General features: G+C 35.9%; 4 protein-coding genes across 5 annotated transcripts; 3 read left to right on the forward strand and 1 right to left on the reverse strand.

Annotated features, from left to right (window-relative positions):
* The first annotated feature begins 1,117 nt into the window (after positions 1-1,117).
* Positions 1,118-5,755, forward strand: LOC143464543 (uncharacterized). The gene is made up of 6 exons (XM_076962379.1): positions 1,118-2,493; positions 2,659-2,840; positions 2,935-3,028; positions 3,678-3,850; positions 4,506-4,690; positions 5,225-5,755. Exons 1-6 carry the CDS (start codon positions 2,291-2,293, stop codon positions 5,513-5,515), a joined length of 1,128 nt encoding a protein of 375 aa, XP_076818494.1. The 5' UTR covers positions 1,118-2,290; the 3' UTR covers positions 5,516-5,755.
* A 1,592-nt stretch (positions 5,756-7,347) lies between these two features.
* LOC143464551 (uncharacterized) lies at positions 7,348-11,059 on the forward strand. Of its 2 annotated transcripts, none has more exons than XM_076962391.1 (6): positions 7,348-7,568; positions 7,652-7,821; positions 8,769-8,862; positions 9,375-9,547; positions 9,756-9,943; positions 10,209-11,059. In XM_076962391.1, exons 1-6 carry the CDS (start codon positions 7,348-7,350, stop codon positions 10,419-10,421), a joined length of 1,059 nt encoding a protein of 352 aa, XP_076818506.1. In that variant the 3' UTR covers positions 10,422-11,059. The 2 variants fall into 2 exon arrangements, with proteins under 2 accessions (XP_076818506.1, XP_076818515.1); XM_076962400.1 differs by having other exon boundaries at positions 7,348-7,526.
* Positions 11,060-13,208: 2,149 nt separating this feature from the next.
* On the forward strand, positions 13,209-18,710 carry LOC143468396 (uncharacterized). The gene is made up of 6 exons (XM_076965587.1): positions 13,209-13,456; positions 14,252-14,433; positions 14,725-14,818; positions 15,121-15,299; positions 15,513-15,694; positions 17,829-18,710. Exons 1-6 carry the CDS (start codon positions 13,212-13,214, stop codon positions 18,006-18,008), a joined length of 1,062 nt encoding a protein of 353 aa, XP_076821702.1. The 5' UTR covers positions 13,209-13,211; the 3' UTR covers positions 18,009-18,710.
* An 8-nt stretch (positions 18,711-18,718) lies between these two features.
* On the reverse strand, positions 18,719-21,280 carry LOC143468388 (uncharacterized). Its single transcript, XM_076965575.1, has 6 exons — positions 21,051-21,280; positions 20,683-20,882; positions 20,372-20,465; positions 19,958-20,145; positions 19,679-19,875; positions 18,719-19,556 (listed from the first exon to the last, which is right to left on the reverse strand). Exons 1-6 carry the CDS (start codon positions 21,278-21,280, stop codon positions 19,365-19,367), a joined length of 1,101 nt encoding a protein of 366 aa, XP_076821690.1. The 3' UTR covers positions 18,719-19,364.
* Between the last annotated feature and the right edge of the window lie 2,616 nt (positions 21,281-23,896).

Below are 23,896 nucleotides of genomic sequence, written 5' to 3' on the forward strand. Positions count from 1 at the left end.
AAAACAGAGACAAGGGCAGCACGACAGAAGCTTTTTGGTTAGGTAACACAACGTTGGAAATGTTTGTCTTAAAGCAAGATAAGTCATATCACTGTAAGACATTTAGCCAGGAGCTGTGTATTTGTCAGAGCAAAAGCTGTATACGTGAGCTAGCACTTGGTGCAATCGCAACGTTTATTGCGGCTAGTTTAACTTGTGACGTGGCACCTCTCCCAATTCATAACAAATAGCTATTTTGTGCCAAGATGAAGTAATCGATGTTCAATTTTGCCCAGTATTTGTACCCTAACGGGTTTCGATTTTTATTAGCGAAGGATTAGAATGCAGATTTATTACTACTCCTTGGACTCTACACTACTGCAACTCGTCTTTTCATTACGCGACCTTTACCAATTAATTAAAAAATTTCAAATCTTTTGTTTACCGTCGATCAATAAACTCAATCTTTTTCTGACAATGTAAAACAAAAGCAGCATTCATTTTAACGCCATTGCGTATGGCTTTATGGTATATCTAAATGGCGTCACTTACTTGAATAACTGGTAAATTCGATGCATTTCACTCTTTTATTTTAATTATGTTGCATTTCGTGAAAGATATGGCTTATCCGTAGTCACTTACGTATTTATAAACATAGGGACTAGATTAGATTTAAAGCGATTATAGATTCTATGTAGTCACTTATATACCGGTGTATAGTGTGTGAAAGTGTCTAGGATGGTTTCTGGAAAGCCCATACTGAAACGATGATGTTACGAACATTGGAGTTTTACGCTATTGTATAAGTTAGCCATGGTTATTAAACTGATTAGAGAAGTAATTAAGAGATTACAAAAAGTTACTCGTTGTTGCATGACAGTGATCACTTTCAAACATTCCTATGTATAAATATAGAATCACTAGTGAGAAATAGACGACTGATTAAATGGTACATTTTGGTAAACTTCGTATTAAAAAATTGCATAGCCTATATTTAAAAAAGTACTCACTAGGGTAAATGTTTTTTTCGTGGTGTCGGATTCTATTTTGTTGGTCCAAGTCGGCAATTAAAGAAAGTCAGGTGAAAAATCGCTGCTCTTGTCACAAAGATTTTACTTCATTTTTTCTCCCAGTTTCATTCACTGCGCTCCATTTTCCAGATATTTTTCAGATATGAAAAACATTTGGTTCGACACCTTAAAAGTCTTTGACATGTGAGCGGCACTAAGTAGCCTACTCGGCCAAAGTCCGTGGAGATTTTAAAGCCGCAGATATTTGTTGTTGTTTTTACACATACTAAGATGTTTATTTTTCGTTGCTAGTCATTCTTTAAAAGTTGGTAAGATCAGGTTCAAACACACCTTACTGTTGAAGTTGGTTAGCCTGTGGCTAGTTAATCAGAATTTCGTGTAACATGTTGTTAATGTTCCTTCGCAGATAATCGATGTAAACTATACAGACAGTAGCCAACATGCTGTTACTTACTTTAATTAGAATTTCTTAAGTAAATGGAGGCAGTCGATCGTGAAAGCTATAATAGCAATGTTTTCTGATAAGCTGATTTTATCGCATTGTGAAACTTTTATATTCTGAAGGAGTTTAAAAAGCTATCTCAGGTCGTAGAATATAGCCTACACCTACAGTATTTTTAGCGTGTATTATCAACCAAATCGTTTAGTGATAAAGCGAAACTGTGCAGCGGTAAACAACGAAGCATGCAGTAATAAGATATCTTTTCACCAAATAGGTTACCGTGTTACACCTGAATAAAGTTTACAGCTTGAAATATAATTTAGCTATATGTGGTTTCCAATTAAGTGAATTAAAGTACTCCTGTCGCATCAACCCTTGGTTCTGCAGAATGTCATGTTTGGAAATTATTTACATGAGGTATTTAATAGGAGGTCATGATGTCTTGTCTGGGAAATGAATTGCTGATTTTTCTTTTTATTGCATTTCTCCTTGGTCTTTTGTGCAATTAGCTGCAAAGTGATTATCGTATAATGACAGGTATAAGTAGTTCAGTAAAGATTTTTGACATGACGTTACAGAGTTTGCTCGGTAACATTGTGCTTTCGAATAATAGCATGCTGTAAGTGCGCCAATGAAAGTTCCTTAAAATAAGGTAGATAAGAATCAGATACAAAGTTTATATCTTTTACCCTGGAACCGACGATATTGTAAACCCATTACAGAGATCATATTAAGAGTATTAAAGGTGATATGATGATTAGGCGTCTTAATATTGGATGAGTATTGGCTTTGGGGTATTGTTAAGTATATTAATAATAACAAGCCACAAGTTTAAGCGATGTCCGCAACCCCGCATATGGAATACAGAAATACAACAGACAACCAAACATTCTTCTCCGACGAGGAAAGCTTTAATCGTTTGTGGAACGTTTTTAGAAAGGATGCTGCTTGGTTTCGTCACCTCTTCGTCTGCGTTGAAGCACTGATGTTGCTGGTTGCAGGCTACATTTTTTCCTCTCATTTTTATCATGCTGTAGTGAGGTGTTGTTGAGCTACGTTTTTAACCCACGATGTAATGTTCATAAATTTTAACAATTAACTCTAGACTTAGACCTATTAAGTATATACACTATCTACAAAACCTTTCGTTTGAATTTGGAACCGTAGAAAGCGGATAAGAGTTTGACAATGTTATAACTTTTACAGTCAGAAAGAAAATGGACGCAAACCAACCAACAAGTCCCGTCTACTTCTTCTGATCGCTGTTATGTTTTGCTCTTCAATGTCTATAGCAAAGTTTATTCTAGCACAGGCCATTGCCAACATCCAACACGACCGACATACCTGTACCGCTTTCGCCAAGGCAAACAGGGCAGTCAATATCTTGGGCAAGTACATGTGGTGTGTGTGTAGACAACATCGACAATGTATTTATATTTTTGCAACAAATGTCCAGTTCTGAATGCTGGTGTTTATTTGCAGGCTTCACTTCGCTATCTACGTTTTTGTGGCTGCGCCAAAGAGTGTTGTATAATCTTCCACAGCTGAAGCATTTGGCGACCAGGGTTGTAATTTGGTATGTGGTGACAAGATAATTATAAAGCGTAAAGCGCTGATTTTAGCGTCGTTGTATAACGAAATTGCTTTAAATCAAATTGGAATAAAGTTTGAATTACAGTAATCAATACAACCGGCACATTTTTCAATCCGCTTGTGGTGAAATTTAGAAATTGCCTTGCGACAAAGACTGTATTAGTAATGAGCTTTTTTTGATTGACAAAAAATAAATGAGCCCCGAGTCGGCTTCGTTTTATGTTTTGCAACTTTTTACAACTTTTATGAAACTTCAGTATAGTTTGTAAGCAACTTATCTGATTACATTTGTTTATTTTACCTTTTTTGAGATGTTGTATGAAAAAGAAATCGAATAGTTTAAACATTTTCACTTGCAAATTAATAATTAATTAACCAAGTTGTAAAACTTTAATTCCGCTTGCATACAGAAAACACTGAAGCGCAGACAAATGGCCAATGTTACAAGTTTTTTGTGTCGTTGCTGGTCTATTAAGCATTTCATAAAAGTTAATATCATAATTTTATACAGTATATCACTTTTAGGCGCGTTTACCAGGCTTTGTTATAAAAATGTTTAGATGGAAAATGTACATCTTTTGGGGCCTAATTACATGAGCAAATTATTTTCTCTCTATTTTGTTTAACTCTAGGTGGAGCAGAGTGACCCTTCTCTGTATCGTAATAACCACTGTTGGAGGAATATTAGTTATCGTTTTCCATTGGAAGTCTAGTTACTGGATGTATAACGGCAAGTGCGTTAGCAACGCGAGTGGATTATCAAAGTCTGCTCTGTCTGGTGTCACCATATGCATCGCTGTTCAAAGTGAGCCTTTGAATGCTTTGTTTGACAATCGATATAGGATTACTTTTATGTAAAATGGCTGTCAAAAGTCATGTCAAAGTTTCTTCCAACATCTCAAGGAGACGCGTAGGGCGGCGCTTATCCCTGTTTCTATGGACTTGAGACCACACGTCTACATGTAGTGAAAGCTACTGCAGGGGGCTGGTCCACTGGTAAATCTGTGTTTGACGTCTTGCTCTAAGTTTACGCCGAGCGTCATACTAAAACGCAGCAAGTACCAAATTTCGGTCATGGTACGACCAGGCCACAAGAGGCAGACCCCAGACCTACCGAATGCGAGACGGGCGTCCTAACCACAAGACCATCACATCGGTGGCCATCTCAAAATGGCCGTAGGTGATTGGAAATCAAATAAACTCCATTGCTTGGTTGGACCAATGAAATTAAAAATTAGTTTTCCGGTAATAATAGTTTTATAACAAAAATGGTTAAAACTAGATCAGAACCTGACCATTATTTCAGCATCCGAAGATTGATTAAAATGCCAGTTTTATCGTGAAACTCAACCCTACAATTTTAAGCTTAATTTTTACTTTTTACTAACTGGTTTTACTATACCAGTAAGGTTGCTTATAACGACATAATTGTGTTGAATGCATTTATTTTTGTCAAACAGTTTCAATGCTGACGCTTTTTATCAAGTTTATTGTCAAAAATCGATTTCGTGGCAGACCGTCTGTTATTGACAAAAAGTCATGGTCCCTTCTTAAACGCTGCTGTATCCTGACCGCTATTTGCGTTATGGGTGACGTCATCACAATCACGACAACGACGCTTAGTAAGGGTCACGCCCCGGAGTTGGTAAGCTATCGCAAATTCTAATCCGATTAATCACTTTTTATTATGAACGTGGAAATTGTGCATTTTTTGCTTTCAAACGAGTAAGATATGGCTTTGATATTCATGATAAAATCTTAGCGCCTTTGATATATTTTTGAAAATGAGGATATTACGAATTACGTTGTTACTTTAGTTATTGTAATATTGACTATTGTTGTTATTTTTTAATTAATTAAGCTTTAACTCAAAACGTAAAAGCGTTAGGTTTTAAAAGAGTCCGAAATTTCTTACACTTTTTTCTGTATTGCTACACCAATATGTTTAAGGATTTTCTGGATTTTGTTGTTCTATACATCGCTCCCTTTTTGGCAATGACTATTTTTGAATACAGTACTTTGGCAAAGAGGTTGATTGCAAAAATTCGCTTCCTCATGCAAAGCTTTTCCATTCATGTGTGATACATTTGCCGGACTTCAACGACGTAGTTTATTTACGATATCGAATAACTAGATTAAAATATCTATACACCTTAGAGCTTTTCTTTGTATTTTTCAGCTTACTGTGCTCATTGTCGACATGGATCAATTTCTTGGTTTGCTTTGCGTCGTGTTTTGCTTCGCGCAATGGAAGAAATCGTTTTTCTCGTGGCCTTGCTGCTCTTTTCTACGACGTAATGGGTTTATTTTGAGAAAACAAAATGCAAAAGAGCCTGCCAAGTTGCGTGTTGCCTGCATTTCCAAATCAAACACTTCTCTAACTTCAAATGCAAGGACACTTACCTATTCCAAGGAGTCGCATTTACCTCAAACAACTGAAAAGTCGAGGACTAATACTAAAATATCTTGAACGTAGTGCTTACTGATGAAAACACTCTGTCGTGAACTAGAGCTGTCCTATAACCTTTTCAAGGTTTGTTTCTTCCGGAAGAAATAGAAGTCGTCTCCGAGTTGTTTTGCTGAAACTTTGATTTTGCAAATTTTCGTCAGCACATATTCACTTCCGAGTAAACCTGGATGAGGCTGGAACGAGCTGTTTCTTATTTGAAAGCTCACCTGATACAAAATTCATTGTGCAACTTGCATTACAGTAGACGACGGTTGTGGTAGTAAAATCAAGATGTTCAAACGAAGTGTAAATTATTTTATAACAGACACAATTTCTAAAAACGTGGTTGAAATGATGACGCATAAAAAGCATGAAAAAGAAACATTCGCAACACACACCAAAAACGCTTAGTATAAAGGGCTTCTTCAAACGCTTTGGTTATTTTGCAGAAAATGACAGAGCGACAAATACACATGTTTTTTTCAAAGATTATTGTTTGCATTTAGGAAACTTCAAAACTGGTATGCTCTAATAATATACTACAAGCGAATCTTTTGAAATGTATTTAATTGAGTAGTTACCTGAAAAATCAACCGCTATAACATTTTACCCTAACTTGGATTCGCCTATTTATCTGCACAACTGTATAAGCATTATCCACTTGCATAGAGATTTACACACTGGAGGTCGTTGTTGAGCATAAATGGACGTGTTTACTTGAATATAGACGTTTCCGTGCGTCACTAGCAAGAGGGTCGGTTTGCATTTTTACGTCCGTGATGGAAAACGTATAAGCTTTCAGCTAATTATCATTGATATCATGTTTTGTGTTTTTGCTTGAAAGGAACTATACAGATTTAGAAGTGATTGTCAATTGATTACATATTATTGTGAAAGATGCAAACAAGTGCGTTAACTCAATGGATGTGCTTTTGATCGCTTTAGTTGCTTTCATTGCAAGAAGAATAATTTAGATATCTATAAGTTCCGTAAATTATATTATTTATTCATTAATTTGTACAAAAATAGATATGTGCAATTTTACTTGTCATTGTGCATAAAGTGTGTGCATTAATTTATTCGCACTTGGCAACAAAAATAAATCGTTATCTAATAAGCGCATCCAATCACTAAATAAGCTGCAGGGAATGAAATTCTTCTGATGCTGACCCTGCAGCTATAAGTGACAGGCCTTCTTGACCCTATGGCAGTAATAGCTGGTTTTTTTGGCCGTTTCTACGTCAGAAGAAAAATAAAGCTAATCCAAATAATGAGGATACTTCAACAGAAAGTTTAAGAATAGTTGAAAAACGATTCGTAAACCAAGATTTTAAGGGTTGTAAGTTATAGAAGTAAACTTTCTACAAAAGAAGAAACACGCCATTTACGCTATTCTGCCTTCGTTAAAGGTTTAGCAGTGGCCTGAAATTGCGAGTAAGGTGACATTTGATAAGCTGAAAATTGACTCCTTAAAAGCGATGAGTACAAACAAACTCGTCACTTTTATCAATTTCAGCTTACAGCGATTGACCTCACCCTATGTCATATATATAGTTATTACAGATGTTTTATGTAACAATTATAAAACTATATATCTGTCAAAAATCGTAGCAATGATGAAATTTAGTAAGCAATTATACTGTACTTATTTCTTCAAATTTACAGCACATATCTAGAAAGGTAAACAGTTAAGTTCTTAGTGATAAGAACTCTGATAAGCCTCTACAGCAGCCTCAAACTTTTTCAGATAGTGGTGACGTTGTTTTGTAAACAAAAGTCCTGTCGTAGGCTATAGTCTTCACCCTCTGCATAAGAAATCTCCTGGCTCTGATGTTTTGAAGATTGTAGGAAAAATGAGCCCCGCTTTGATTCCAAAAACAGAGATCCAGGCAAATAAGACCGGAAATGACGAATGGAATCAAAACTATAGTGACACCAACCTGCAGCGGATGTGGAGTACATTTAGAAACAATAATTCTGCTCTGTGGTATTCCTTTGTCTGCATTGAAGCTTTGATGCTAGCAATGTCCTTGTACATTTTGACATCTCATTTATACCATATTATAGCTTCGAGGTTGGTGTAGTTATAGTACTGCTGTTATCCTTTTAGTAGATTTCTTTGGTTTCTGACTTCGACTAGTCGTAACATTTCCACAGGAACGACAAGAAAGCGACTAAATCCCGAAATATCCTTCTCGTTGGCGTAATAGCCTACGCACTCGCCTCTTCGGCAAGATTCACCTTGGCTCAGTTTATCGCTTACAACCATTATAATGCCAGGAAATGTTCCTTTTACGCAAAAGCAGATCGAACGCTTCTCATCATAGGTAAGAATATAGACGTTAATTTATGCGTTTATATACGTCAACACGTTCGTACTTATCTAAAGATGCTATATATATACTGTTATATTTATATGTAAATATTTTTGCGTAAGTGTTGTATTGTGAAATATGATTCCGTCAATCAAATTTATTTTCATTTATTTACTTAACCGTGTTCTGGCTTGGTGGCCGTGTTAACTTCATCGTAAAACACAGCATGGAACTATAAAAATCTGCATGGCATGTTTTAAATCACTTCTGGAGTTTTACCACCTTTTCCCATTCAGTAACTGTATATGAGCGTAACTTTTTATTATGCTATAAAAATTTACAACCAACTCATCGCTGCGCACAATCAATCAAGAAAAATAAACGATAATAATCTATTGAAAATAAACACATTTGATAATGCGTTATTTGCGATGATTTTTGAGGCATGTGAAATGTCAGCCACACAACAAACAATAAATGTACGTCGTGATCCGGGTCATGTGGCGCCGTAAACTTTGAATTATCGGGAGAATTGTAACAGAGGTGTTTACCGGAGGAATTTATTAGAAGTTCAGATATTTTCTTGCTTATCTTTTAGCATGATCTTGGCTCTAAATCGGCGACTACATAACTCTGGCATTAGCGCAATAACAACCCTTATAAAAGCATGTACAGTATCATTTAAAATATTTGAGTAATCTCTGCGTTTTGCTTAATTATTATAACTATGGTTGTATTGGTTGATTTTTGTGGCAATTATATTGCTTGATCGGGAAGTTTGACGCTGTTTGAGTCTCGATCATATTATCTATTACAGAAACCATAAAATAGATTATATTATAGGCTCGGTTAAGATGACACGACTGCTGTAACAACTGCACCTGGGGCTTTCGAGATGATTGTAATGTGTATATATATACATTCTTGTAAATAATAACCGGTGATTATTCATTTTTTAGGATTTGGTTGTCTTGCAATGTTTCTTTGGCTACGACAGCGAGTGATGTACAAATTCCCACAACTGAAGCACCTTGCAACGAAATGGGTTGTTTGGTAAAATATTTTTAACCACTTAAGAAAATCTCAAAGCAAAATCTTGGTTTTTTATTGGGCATAATTTCTTATAGCTCATATAGTGTTTTTGACAGCTTCTTGTGCTATACATGCTTATAGCCTCCAGCACAAAAACCTTGTGTAAGTAGGCGGATAAAGATAAAATATCTCTCTTAAGCTGTTCTCCTAAACATTCAGCTTAGCTACCCTGATTAGCTTATAATTTGCGAGCACTTGAAGCCTTTCATACTAGTTACCTTGGCCATTTACCACTTACATTTACGCTTTTACACCTTTTATCATTTACAAATATGACAAAAGACGATAAAGAGCTTCACTTCGACATTGCTCATACTTTAGTGCGCATGCACGTAGGCCTACATATATGTACATGTATATTATTATAAATTTGCAAAAAAGTAGCTCACCAAAACAAAATATCACCGGCTCAGAATATAATTGATATTACTAATTCTTAGCACAATTTTGTTCAACAAGCCTTTTTATTTTAGGTGGAGCAGATTTTCGCTTGTTCTTATCATTGTAGCCACCATAAGCGGGGTCGGTATAGTTCTTGGATATTGGAGATCAGTGTATTGGGTCTATCACGGTAAATGCGTTAGTAGCGCAAGTGGCTTGGCGTCATCTGCGTTGTCTGGCGTTGTGACAAGCATCGCCGTGCACGGTAATAACTGCTGCGTTACTCTCTGCATAAAATCGTTTTTAATCAAAGCAAACGCTGGCTATGACTGATAGTATAACCACGACCAGCGTATCCAACAAACAAATAAACTATGTTGGTTTCAGTAAACAACAACCGGATCTTTATACTAGCAAAATCTTTAGTGTGACGCTCAAAGATCTTACACGTTTGACTTTGTTTATTTGCACAGTTTCACTTCTGTTTTTATTTGTGCGCTTCATTGCTCTAAATCGAATGCGCGCTGGAAAAAAATTACCCTCCAATGAAAAGACGACCGCTCTCGTAAAAAGATGTTGCATTCTTACAGCTGTATGTATAATCACTGATGTCGTTATGCTTGTGGTAACCACACTCATCAAAGGTCACGTACCTGAAATCGTAAGTCACGCACCGATAACATAATGTCTGGTTTGTGACATGTTGACATGTGATGGTAAATGGAAGAATGTATTTTGACAAACAATAATATTATTGCATGCTTGAATAAGCTGAAAAAGCATCAAACACTTTTTTGTGACATGGTATTAAGACGATTGTTACCTGCGGTTTTATCGAAGTTTGTAACGAAATATAAAAATAAACGATAAACTTCATATAAATTATGTCATTTCGTAAAATATTGAAGAAAAATTTTACTTTTCAGCTGACTGTTCTAGTCCTGGATTTGGATCAAATTCTCAATTTGAGCTGCGTGGTTTTGTGCTTTGGACAATGGAAAAACTCTTTGCTTCCATGGCCCTGCTGCTCGTCAATCGTCGCCAGAGGTCATGCTGACGTTGGAAACACGTCGAACAACAATAATGAGTTTTTCAGTATGCGCATCTTCACCATATCGAGGCCTATTATCACTACTTGAAAAATATTTCGTTGTGCAACCGATACTCTTTAGTTGGGAAGAAAGTTTTAACACATGGACTGTAATCTGTTTAACAAACACGTATGACACATGGACGAGCGTTATGGGTGTTAAACCAGATTGAAATTTGAATGTATTTTTATGTCATGTATTTACGTGTAGGTTTAATTTAATACAATGTATTTTTTCTTTCCTTATGTTGTGTTAAACTAATCGTTATAAACAAAAGCGATGTGGCTGATAATTTGTTTTCTTGGTTTGTAGTGATTTGATTTTGTGCTTATATAAATCTTTAACTTAAATGTAAATGTTGGTATGAAACATGGAATAATCTCGTTAGGCAAAAAGCCAGAATAGCTTTGAAACGAACGTTTTTTATTTCTGTGAGCAAAGAAAAATCTGTTTTACAAAGTATTAGGAATTTTGCGACACACAGTACGTGAATACATGAATATGATGGACGAATGAATGTAATATGAATGACCCAATGTGAATGTGCCACAATATTACTCTGTTATGGCTCAAAGCTCTTTAGCGCTCTGCCGTTCAAGCTGTCTGTCAAGTGAAATAATTTTATCGCTAAGTGGTGCATATGTGCAATGTTGGAGTTGAAGTTTAAAATGACACAGAGAATAAGTCAATAAAGTGAACGAAAAATGATTTGAGCTGCCCCACAAAACCATGACACCCTATAATTTTTTCTGGTGGCCACAAGAAGAACAAAAGGTTAAAGGAACGGAAACTTTATTTATCCCTTGCAAATACATTTGGTGCTTTTGTATTCCCTGGCAGATTGATCACCGTCAAATGTCAATCAACACTTGAGCTTAATGTTGCGTTGTTTGTTGCACTATTTGTAATCAAGATATTGAAACAGTCACGCTGAATTAGTGGACACGTTGGATTAGATAATCTGTGTCATGCCCAGCCAATCTAAGTCGAGCAAGCGTCTAATTCGAGCAGAATTTTAGCAAAGTCATTTAACCAACTACTGTATATCTTGAAATTAATCAATGAAAGAAATTGTCTTGCTCGTGTATACAAAACAACCAAACAAGGTTTACACAAAACTTTACGTATTCAGTTTTCTTTTAGCTCACTCGTTCGATGCACATACAAAAGATTACCGCCAAGACCGCATTTTTTCTGAGCACTCTCAACATGTACCCGGATAGCAGACATGAAACGTGAATTTCTCCCTTTTAATTATTTGTTTCTAAACTTTCTAAACATGCATCTACGTTCATGAAAACTAAACATTCCTCAACCGTTGGGTGCCGACTTACACTCCATGACATGCAACAGCTACATGGTTCGCAGTCCTATGACTAAGGTAAGCGCAGCAGCTCAAGTTAAAGCCTTTTGAACTGGCAGCCATGTCATAGAAATAAGACGCAGCTGGTTCAATGGTCTGCATCTTTTAAGGATAAAACCCTGGAAAACAAAATTTTTCACAGTCATATATTAACCTGTTGTAAGATTAAAACTTTTAATCGAGTTTAGCTAAAAATGATACGCAAGGCAGGATTTTGTGAAGGAATACATTTAACTGTAATTACTTTTTGTCAATACAGCGCCTAATTAAACCTTTCTTTGAGTAATGTCTCAATGACGGAATTTTTTCAAGCAAGCGTCATGTTTATGATTGGGGAAGCTTCACGCAGATCTCACACATTTAGCTATATTTATTATTTACTAATAACCACAAATCCGCTATTACAACAGGCCTTTGAGATCGACTTATGAAACTTGTGATCGCATAAGCAAGATAACAAACATACGGAATTACCCCGTAGTCTCCACCAATGTGCTCTCATTTTTTTGGACCGTGCGAAACAGACATTGACAAACGATATTTGGTAAAAAGTGGCATTTTTTTGCATGATAATGAACTTACACTCCTCTGTTGTAACACAGTTTTACAAAAACTCTTTGCAAAATTTGACACAAAGGTAACTGTCATATTTCGTTTTGCCGTGGTAGTTATGCAATTCAACCATAACAGTGAATTAATTTTATCTACTTTGCAAGGTAATTCTGTAAATTGAGAACGTGGTTCGAAAGACCACCAGAAAATTGCTTTCACGTTTATACTTACCGTTCAGTACTGAGCTGTTGTTTATGTTGTTGATAACAGGCGTAAAATGATCCAGTTAAATCTAAGACCGGTCGTATCGGGCACTTTGTCGATGCCGGGATTTTTGTGTCAACTTTTTCCCGGAAAATGCAATACGTCATAAAAAAAGTCGTATGTTAAAACCAATCCAAGTGGCACTTTGAAGAGCGTGAAATTTAACGATAAAAAACAGGATTTTTCACACATTGTGCAAATCGTAATTTGTCGCTTGTCGCTTTAGAACTGTTTACAAAATGCTGATCAACTTGAAAACCAGCTTGGTGCTTTGTCATATCTTATAGCAGGTTGTGCATAGAACATAATTGTAAAAAGAAAGGTGCCGGCGAGAAACATATTTTGAAGAAATCCGTAAAAACTCTGCAGAAGGAAAAAGCTTAGTTTTGTGTTGACGTGTAAAGCACAGGGTTAGTTTGAGCAGGAGCTAATATAGGGAGAAAACAAGAAGTATTTTAAATATACAGTAGGAAGAAAAATGTTCAATAAAATCATTTCTTTAAAAGATATCTTGTTGATAACTTTCTGAGCACAACAAAAAGTTTTGCAAATTTGTCAGTTGCTATCGCAGTTTATATAAATTCTTGAAACGATATTATTTTCGTAAATTGTTTAAATTGTTTTACATATTCGGATACTTCTGTGGTAGATGATATTGTATGTTAAATTGTAATGACTTCTATGTTAAAGTGCAGCTGGAAATTATGAAATCGACAAAACTATCAATAAATGGAAGCGGCATAGACCAAAAATCGTTCAGTAATAACTCAAGAGGCGATTTACTTGAACTGCAAAACTTGCCCAACCTTCGTATGCTGTGGATTTGTTTTGTTTGCCTGGAAACAGCGATGTTGGCGGCTACTATGTATTCCCTGATTTCATGTTTATGCCATACTTTTGTCAGGTCAGTCTGCAATAATTCCTCAATATACTTTAAACCACTTTTATCAAAAGCATCATTGAAAATCTTTTTTTTGGCAAAATTTCTCTCGTTTTACAAAACTTCCGGGTATTTTTTCGATGCTTGTCCATTTTGATCGAAAAATAACAGAATATTTCGTGATACGTGTAATGCGAAATGCGAGAGAAACGCGTCATTACAAACTTTCCCTATGGTTCCACCGATAAAAGGAACTACACATCATGCAAACAAATCTAGCTTGATTCTTCAAGAACAAACCAAACCATCATTATCAAGTCATCAGAATATATAGACCGAAGCACAATTTGAGTTGCGCATAGTATGCTGTTGAGGGTTGCTTTTGTCGAAAAACGAGAAACTTTCATTGCTGAAGCATAACCTTGGTTTGTCTAACCTAAACTGATGCATCTGTTAACGCAGAATTTATTGCTTAAATACTAAGCTTATACAAGTATTACATTTTAACACGTTCGGATTATTGCAATGTACATATAGCTAGCAATCTTCGAACAACAGCCTATAGCATTTAGTAAAGTTATGGGCATACAACTGGCAAACTTAAGAATTTTTAACAATTTTTACAAACTGATTCAAAACATTTGGTTTAATTTTGTATGGGTTAACCTATATTTATGCTGGAAACGGCTTCGAACAGAAATTTAACTTTGTGAAGTTTGTGAAATTAATATAATTGTTTATTTGATTGCATGCACTAATATATACTTCATTTAAAAGTTTTCGCACGAACGCTTCCACAGTCATCCTCATATATTTTAGATTGAAACGTGAGAAACACAAAGGATACAGAAATCCCAACTTGATTCTGCTCTTCTTTGTGATTATGTACACTTTGACGGCGTGCGCAAAGTATTCTCTTGCTCAGGTTGTGACTTACATGTACCCGGACCCGCATCTCTGTGCCGTGTTTACCAAAGCAAGTCGAACACTACATGTAATTGGTGAGATGTTTTACCACTTTATATTCAAACGTAAATTAATCGTGTGTATAAAATATAATTTTTTTAACGCTTTGGAATAGCTTAAGAACTACCTAGGCACATAATCATATGCTATATACTGATGAATAGGTTTTATTTAACACGTATAGCCAAAGTTTCCTATAATACAAGGTTCGATTTAAATTAGGGTGATTTCACCTGTAAAGCTTTTACTGGTCTGTTTTTTAGCAAAATCTTTGCACGCTTGCTTAGCCTTGCATGCAGTGAACTTTTGGCCTTACTATTTTACAGGCTTCACGTTTCTGACTTTGTTTCTTTGGTTTCGCCAAAGAATTTTGTATGACCTTTCGCAACTGAAGCATTTGGCGGATAAATGCACAATATGGTAAAATATTTCCCTTCAACAATAAATATTTTGATGCTAAAAGATTATAGGATCCTACTCGATCACAAACAATTACTGGTATAAGGGAATGTTAACTACACTACACAACATTGAAAAATAATCTTTTATAATAATCTTTATAATAATAATTGCGTTGATAATAATTCAATAATTGAATTGTATTTAATAACTTATAACAAATAATTTAATCTTTTATAATAATAATCCACTATAAACAAATTTAAGAGACTCTTAAGCATGTCATGTAACAAAGATTTAGAGGAAGCGTTTGCTTTGTGTAGGTGGAGCAGAATAACTCTTTTAATGATTGTCGTTTCATCTGGCGCTGGCGTTGGCATAATTCTGTCTACCACAATTAATCAATCGAGGTACAGGGTCCACGAAAATCAATGTATCAACATCGAAGAAAAACTTTCTGTGTCTGCACTTTCAGGCGTGATATCTAACTGCGTCGTCCAAGGTAGGCAACTTCATTTATTTATGATTTGAGGGAAGTTCTAACGCATTTGCTAACTCAAATTTAAATGGAAATGAAGATGGTACCAAATTACGTTGAATACCCTCCGTGTGATATGGGAATAATTGCTATCTTTAGCAATCTTCCCCAAGTCGTGTAGGTCGAATTGCATTTTAAGTGAACGTAATTTTGAAAACGTGCTCTTATCAAATGCAGTGTCGCTGCTTATACTTTTTGTTCGTTTTATCGGCAAACGCGAACTGAGTAGCAGCAGTAGCTTCGACAAGAAGACCAAGTTGCTCGTGCGCCGTTGCTGCCTTGTGACCAGTATATGTGTGACAACCGACTTATTAGCTATCGCTATTGTCACCTTTATCAAAGGACAGGTGCCCGAATTGGTATGTACTATGTTTATATATATCGGAGCGTGACAAATCATTGTGTGGCTCAAATAAGCTTACTTAATTAGAAGCATACTAAAAATAAAATATTAAAGTTACTGTACTTTGACCTCAAAATTTTCCACTTATTTAACCATATCGTGGGATTTCTGTGGTTTCTCTAAAATTTTATTTTTACGGTTTTTATACACCTATAAACGGTTTTTCACACCACGTTATCCAACTTATTTATGCTCAATTACCCGATGAAAATGATATGTTATCCTATATACTTTTCTCTTTATATATAAATTGCGCCAATTCTGTGTAAACATATATATAGAGATTCAACTGAGATTTTCATTCAATCAAATACTGTGCATAAATGGGTAATAGCCAATATATTCCCTGAACCTTTGCAAACCTTATCTTCAAAGCAGTTGAAAACAATTTGGACCTACTATATTGTTACTTTTTCTACGCTCACACGATTTCTTTGTGAAAACGCTTTACTTATGAACAAGTATAAAATTTAGACAAAAAGGCAAGTTAGCGGCTTACCAAATATCGAGGCAGTAATTATTCTTGAAATATTGTTTTAACTTTTTGGTGATCATCAGGCGTCTGTAAAAGTGCAAAGTCATAACACAAACATTCCACGAAGTTAAGCCAACACATCGCGGAGTTTGTTGATAAAGATTTTAACTCGAGATCGCTTTGATAAACTTGGTCAGAATAGTTTGACCAACATTAGAACGTACAAGTAAATCAACTTTGAATACTTCGGGTGAATACACTTTAACAGGTTAAAATGATTCTTTGCTGTTGATTTGCTCTTAAACAGAAAAGGCTTTTAGACTATATTTTGGTTAAATTGAATTTCGCTTGACACAAGAAACTTCATCACCTCCTATTAAAATGCATGAGAACAATTAGTGATATCTCGAGACTTTTCAAGTAGATATTTCGTTAACTCGAAGAGTCTTTAGGTGCCCAGGCCGTACATAGTAGACTGCCCGTTCTGAAGTCTGCATAGAGATACAAGCAACCGCTGCAGTAAGAGAAAGGTGCAACACAAAAGAATCAAAGAAAATTTACTGAGAAAAAAAAGCAGTAAAACAAGTGCATAATGTTGATGACCCTATGAAGCAGTATTTAATATCAACCTATATTGAACACCAGCCAATGAGAGTTGAGGCCGTTGATGGTACTGTCGCGCTAAATTTTCCGACCAGGAAACTTCCCGCTCTTACGGCTAGTCAATTAGCCCGCTTCCGCTCTTCTAACTTTTAATCACGTTGACTTGAGCATGTCTAGGATAAAAAACGGTATTTTCTGTATTGTCCATAAAAAAAGAAGCAGCCTTTCTTCAAAGTCCAAAACGTAGAATAATACTTGTCTCTACGAATCCCCATCACCACAACGCAATCAATCAAGTGGCGAGAACAAAAATTGCGGGCGGCGCTACATGCCTCAGAGAGAAGCTACCTAAAAGTTGTGCACGTGTACAGGAAACTCATTAAAAACGACAAAAAGAATAGTCGCATACCGGTGATCTTAATAAGATACACATTGTGGATATTGAAACAAACTATAAAAGCTTAAATCGTGCGCAAGAGTGTTTGTCATATTATATGAATATAGAATATATCTACTGTAAAAACGTATCACTGTGCAATGGTAAACAAATAACCTACGTACGTTCGCCTGATAATTACAAAATAAGAGCCGGCGAATCATCGCAAAACACGCTAAATAACTTTAAATTTGGTGACAGTATACTATAGGCCTCAACGGCTGTAACTTTGTGATATAACCGACGTTAAAAGGTTAATGCCATTACTGTTATTATACTATGACAATCAAACAACATTTAACTTTTTATCACAAAGAATGTACAAGTAGGTAAAATAAAATAAAGTTCTTGTTAATTTATTGTTAAAAATGCATCACTTCCCTTCATGACTGTTGTAGTCACGTTATTTGTCTACAATTTTACAAACTTCTAATAACTCGAAACAACTCTTCTCAATTTTGAGTGAACAAACATGCACTGTAATTGTAGTTAACAATAGTAGCAGTCAGCTGCAGATGGTACAATAGTAACTTAGTTTGTGCCAACTATAACATGACAACTTTCCTGCAATTGCAGATCACAATTCTCATCCTCGACTTGGATCAATTTGTCAATTTATCTTGCATCTTGCTTTGTTTCTTACGATGGAAGGAGATTCTCTTCCCGTGGCCAGTTTGTGGATGTTCAAAGAAAAAAGAGAAGAAGCAGTCCTCAGAGTTTCTCACGGCTGTGAAGATAACAACCTTGTCTTTATAAAAAGTGAAGAAACTCTCTAACTATAACTGCTTGTGATTTTAAGGGAAAGGTTTGAACTTTGACAGGTATCACGATTTTAGCGCCGTGTAACATAATACATATATATTTATACAGCACATTACGTCCATTTACGACTTTTGAATTTTTCCGAAATTGATGTTTAGTTATTCTTAATCTAAGTATTCACAGCAGTAACAGTGTCGTATACGCCCTATACGGCACCGTTGGTTTTCCTTTTAAGGCATGTCTGGTTGCTTATTTTATTCGCTCAGCGCACGTCAAGGAAACGAAAACGGGTTTTTAGATGAATAACTTTGATATAATAAAATCTTTCTTTGACAATTCTCAGAAAAATATTTGCAAACATGCGTGGTCTAAATCGTAAAAATCTTTCCCCAAAAGTGAGAGCTAAGCTAAAAGGGCTTTAACTGGTATCATACAGAAGCTAACAGGGTTAATGACAGAACATGTCACAAAAAGGTGAAAAATAAATTCGTACACAAACTTTCACGCTCGTGCTAAGGAAGTGAGCATGTCACGCCAGGAAAACGTTCCTAAGTTTTTTTTTACTATCTAGCTATTTATCTTAGTAGTTATGACTGATTTACGTGAAGGGTTGAGTTTACAGTTTACGCATTCAAGAGAAACGTCTTTCTTATTAGAACACTTGGATTGTCGAGAAGAAATTGTATTAAAATTTGCCACAAAAATACTTTCATCCACCTTTTTATTGTCAGCAAATATGGACGCACGAATATGCTTTTAAAATACATACATCTGTATGCTATTGCGTGCAAAAGAAGAGAACCATCAGAAAATGATGTATTTTTAACAGGTTGATATAATAAATTACTTAAAACTGAAATGTTACATTTTGTAAAGTCATCTAAAGTCAAATAAAGCATAAATTCTTGCGTTCTATTTGCTGCAAGCAATCTTTTGGCAAATGACAACACAGCCGCAATTATGACACACAAAAACAAAAACAGAAACAAAATGTTTATGATCAAATTTACAATCATTGACCGAAATTGGTTTCGAAAATAATCATAAAATTTTAACATTTATTGCAGGTGCAGAACAAACAAACAATGTTTTGCCGAAAACAATACAACTTTCGTAAAAGCAGTGCTGAAAAGCAGAGTCGTGGAACATATATTTACAAACAACACTTCGAAATTAATTTACTTGGCTTGTTTCCTTTGTTGTTATTAATATTCCACTTACAGTACCCCATTAAAGAGTTAGAGCCAGCATAGACATTGCAAGCAAAACTCATTCACTGTAAATCCTATACGAGCAAACACGAGCAGCTTTAAGGGAAACATGTAGTTTATAAAATAGCAATCAACGAAACTACGCTGCGTGTGTCGACACCGTTCCTGATTGCTGTTCCTTTGTAAAAGACGTTGTCGCTGGCTGCTTATCGACGGTTTCGATGCGCACGCGACAAGGCCAGGGCCACACAATTTCCTTCCAGTTAGAAAAGCATAAAATTGTGCAAGAAAGATTTATGAAAGCGTCAACGTCCCAGATGGTGAAGATCGTCTATATGAAGTGAAATATATCATTGAGCGGGCATGATAATAACCAAAATAACAAAAAATGTCCGTATAACTTTACATCGGAAAAGGTGTGCTTTTAGGCCGAAGACTACTGCAAAGACTTACCAGTTCTGTTAGTACTCCTCTGTAAACCACCCTTAGTATAATCGCGGTTATATCAGAGGTTGCAGATATAGCAGCAGCAATTGTGCAGTTTCTCACCAGGCGATGGACTCTTTTATTAGTCGAAGTCCCTGCATCCTCAAGATTGATCGTCTTTTGATACCGCCGCAAGATGTGGATGAAGAGCGAAAGAATAGAAGCTGTAAAGGACGAAAATTCTCATCAATTTGAGAAAACACAGCTGATACAGTCGTTACAGTTTTGCAAAGAATTCAGTTAAACCTTGCAGCAAAATAATGACGGAATAGCCAATGTAGATGGTGAGCGAATTGAGTGTATTTTCGTTTCGTAGTAAGCAAGCATTGCTCCCTTCGATGTGGACGAAATTCTCGGCCCGGTTGGACGTGGCTACACCAACCAGCGCAGCAATTCCGACAACGATAATGACGACAAATAGAGCTCGGCTAAATCTGCGAACGAATATTGTTAAAAATAAGCAAGCGCTTGCATGCAGATGTATGTGGTTTATTTTTGTTGCTCACGATGCCGTTTTCTTGTCACACCGCACCAGCCAGCTGTCTTAATTTAAATTGATCACGCTTTTATTACGTCACATCTCAAATTATATCAAGCTTCTGAAAAGTGTTTTTCGAAATGCACGAAAGTACAGTATAATACGAATTTGATTTGAAATACCTTATAATACAGGTCGTAGCATAATGCTTCAGATGTGGTTCCTGGTATAGAGTATATTGTCTAAGCCAAAGAAACATGTAGAGCGCTATCAGTCCTGCAAAAATGAAAATGCTATACTGAACATTACATTTTTATTTTAACCAGCTGTAATTTACGACTTAAAAGCAGAAAGCTATAGCGGTGTGTTTAATGCGCCGTCAAGGGTGAAAAACACCAGGTAAAATTTTGAAAACCTTTCTCAGTTAACTATAAGTAACTATATAGTTAGCATTAAACTGGGGAATATATAGCCTACATTTAATATTTATTACCAGTTGTATTAAAGACTTGAAAGACCAGCGAGAACGTCGCACATTGGTCTGCAGTAACCTTTCTGTCGGGGATGTAGTAAATCCATTGGGCCAAAGCAAATTTTCCAACGGAGGTAAACGCAAAATAGACCACCAAGCCAAACAAAACCCTTTTTCTTCTTTCAATTGTACGACTTGCTGCACTTTCAGGCGCTTTTCGGCTAAAATATACAACAAAATAAACATGTAAATTGGATAAACTGTAAACTTGTTTACTGGATACCGATTTCCTAAACCATAGTGTATGGCACTTTAATATTAATCATAGTTTTGCATAACTAAGCATTAGGTTAATCCAAAATGAAGAAAAATGTAATAAGAATACTTACAACTTTTTCGCGGCATAGTAAAACAAGGAGATGATCAAATAGGTTCCCAATATCAAGAATATGGTTTCAATGGCAATTTGGGCCATCGCCTGCGCTTCGTCCACATCGTACGAGGAGACATTTTTAGTTTCGTTTGTCGCCATATTATTTGGCACTGTATTGTTGTTACAGACTTTGTGAAGTTGCTGACTACTTAAGGCCACAGCACTGATTAGCAGTACTATCTCCATTTATAAACGCAAGTCTTAGTTTTTTTCGTTTTTTTCTTTTTTATCCAATCTATTTTTGCCAAGCATGTTTTGCTGAAGCAAACTTCTATCCAAGAGACGTTTTTTCACATGACGAGTATGACGTCACTTCCAGTTATCCATCAAAATTTTGTACTCTAAGAATCATATATCTGCTAAGCTGTAATAAAAAATGGCATATGTCGAGTACATCATCACATTTGCATCACTTAAACAGAGATCAGTTTTGCAAGCTTTACATTTCCTAAAAGTTATGGTTTCGACAGGTAAAAACTTTATAGTCTTATATTACATATTTTTTTTTTTATTATATTTTTTTCTATGGTCTTATATTTTTGACTAAAACAAAAGTTTACTTGTATGCTAATAAATACTTAACATTTATTTACTTTTGATGCGATTTTTACTTAGATCTGTTGGTCAATGTACAAACGACCAGAATAAACTTATATAGTAACAACGTCTCTGCTGACGGAGTGTTTTAGAAACAGGTGAAAATAAGAATTTAATTACTTAATAGGACTATGATAAAAGAGTGTATGGGCATCAAGCTTACTGGACCTCTACATTTGATGATGTGTTGTGCATAGCACAGGTTACTTTTATAACTGCTGTGAAAATACATTTCGTACATGACACGATTTATTGTTTTAATCTGCATTGCAGCATACAAGTGCTGCTGTTGGTTTCGAAAACAAAATTCTCTTCCTTCTCGCTTTTGTGTGACGTGAACGCTTGTGTAAAAGACGGAAGTCGATGCCCTCCAAGTAGCAAAACAAAATAGCGATACTTTCAGTTCTCTTTATGCAATACTTCAAACCTATTGTTATAGCTAAGTGTTATTTTTAAATAAAATTTCCCACCAGCTCTATTATCAAAGCATAGTCTTCCCGGGAAATTTATCGCCTTATTTGTGACTTTTGTCTCAACGCAACGTTTTTCTTGGTCATTTTCCATTTCTGGAAGCCCTAGCAGTCATCGATAAAATATAACTTTTCTGAATATTAAATGGAAACGTTTATGAGCTGTGTAAGTTAAGTTACGTTAAAAGTAGACCTACAACAACTGCCGCAACCTAACAGCCCATGTTATAAGGACTTATATTACCTCAGAATGTATACTCATGTAAATATGTTTGTTTTGCTAAATCTGTGTCTTCCTGTTTTGGAGTAGCGTTTTTCCTGCCCAAAAAGTCATTGATCCTTGCAAGAACTGTACACTTCTAAGATTTAAAAAAGATTCTGCGAACAAAATTTTGAATAATCCCGTTTCTGTCAATTACATTTTTTGGAAATGAAAAGAACCGAAATGATATACAGATGATTATGCAGGATGCTCTATCGTTCGTTTCGTAGCTAGTGAACATTTATCCGGACCATTCAACAACAGAATCGGTCTCAGTAGTGTAATATTGCCCGTTATTTGTTGCAAGCTGTGCTGGAATTTTACGTACATGTCTCATCTTCAGTCGATCTGACATCTCTCGTGGGTAATGCAAATAAATGATCCTTACCAGCGGTCAGTGGTCACATCAACGTGTACAATGAAAGCATGTTTGTAAAAATATTGATCGTGTTTTAGCAGGTTTTGCTTCAGCAGGTTAAACTTCAAGGTCTTCGAGGTCCCCAGTTTCCGTAAGCCGAATCTATAGGCTATTTAACATTACATACTTATAAATATTCCCTTATCAAAATACGTATTTTGTGCCAACGAGGAAGAAGGAAATCGGCTACGGCAAGGATCGTGATCTTCGTAAACTCGATTCATTAATAGTATTTTCTTCAGTTTACTACTTATAGCGAATATAGCGCCGTACAGTCAGGCCATGTATTGCAATCTCGCCCATGGGACGTGCGCTATCCTGATTTTCGAAGTTTCGAATCGAAGTTGTTCTAATTGCCGCCAGAGGAAGTCCTTCATAGTGCTTTACTGTATTGTGCTTGCCTTTGTATTAATGTAGTTTACAAGCGCTCGTATACAAAAGAACGTTTTATTCTATGTTCCTTCCGTTTGGAAACGTTCTGCTGAGGTTTATTTTACTTTAAGCAACGTCCGTCCGTCCGTCCGTCAACTCTTTTATTGTACGGTATGACAATTTTCATCCTTGGATTAGGGAAAGTTTTGCGCGACTTACACCTGGCAATGATTTCTCATCGCTAGAGCCCCGGTTACCGAGCTAGCCATTGTGCAATTTTCGACAGACAGACACACACATTTTTAAGCTATTTGTTTTTATCGCTTTGCCCGAATTTAGAACTTTTCACCAGGTCCACTTAACAAGAGCAAGCGTCGTATAGTACCAAAGCGTCAAGCGAGGCCAGCACTCTAACCATTCGGCTACTGAGCCGGATAATCATTATTTAGGCAGTTATGAGCAGAATGGTTGTGCGGTCCTAAAAAGCTATAACTTTAACCAGGCGATTCATCTCGCTGTCGATGTCATAAAGTGATAGTGGTTAACTAAACCTTTCACTCTTAATTCTAGCAAAAGTTCGCCCGATTCAAAAAGCATGAAGGACTAGCTCTTCACGTAGCACTTAGCTCGAGCGTGTGTAAAATATTCTCATGCGAACTTGCTCTTGACTTAAAGTCGTTAGA

Source organism: Clavelina lepadiformis, chromosome 1, assembly GCF_947623445.1.
Source record: "Clavelina lepadiformis chromosome 1, kaClaLepa1.1, whole genome shotgun sequence".
NCBI classification, from domain to species: domain Eukaryota; kingdom Metazoa; phylum Chordata; class Ascidiacea; order Aplousobranchia; family Clavelinidae; genus Clavelina; species Clavelina lepadiformis.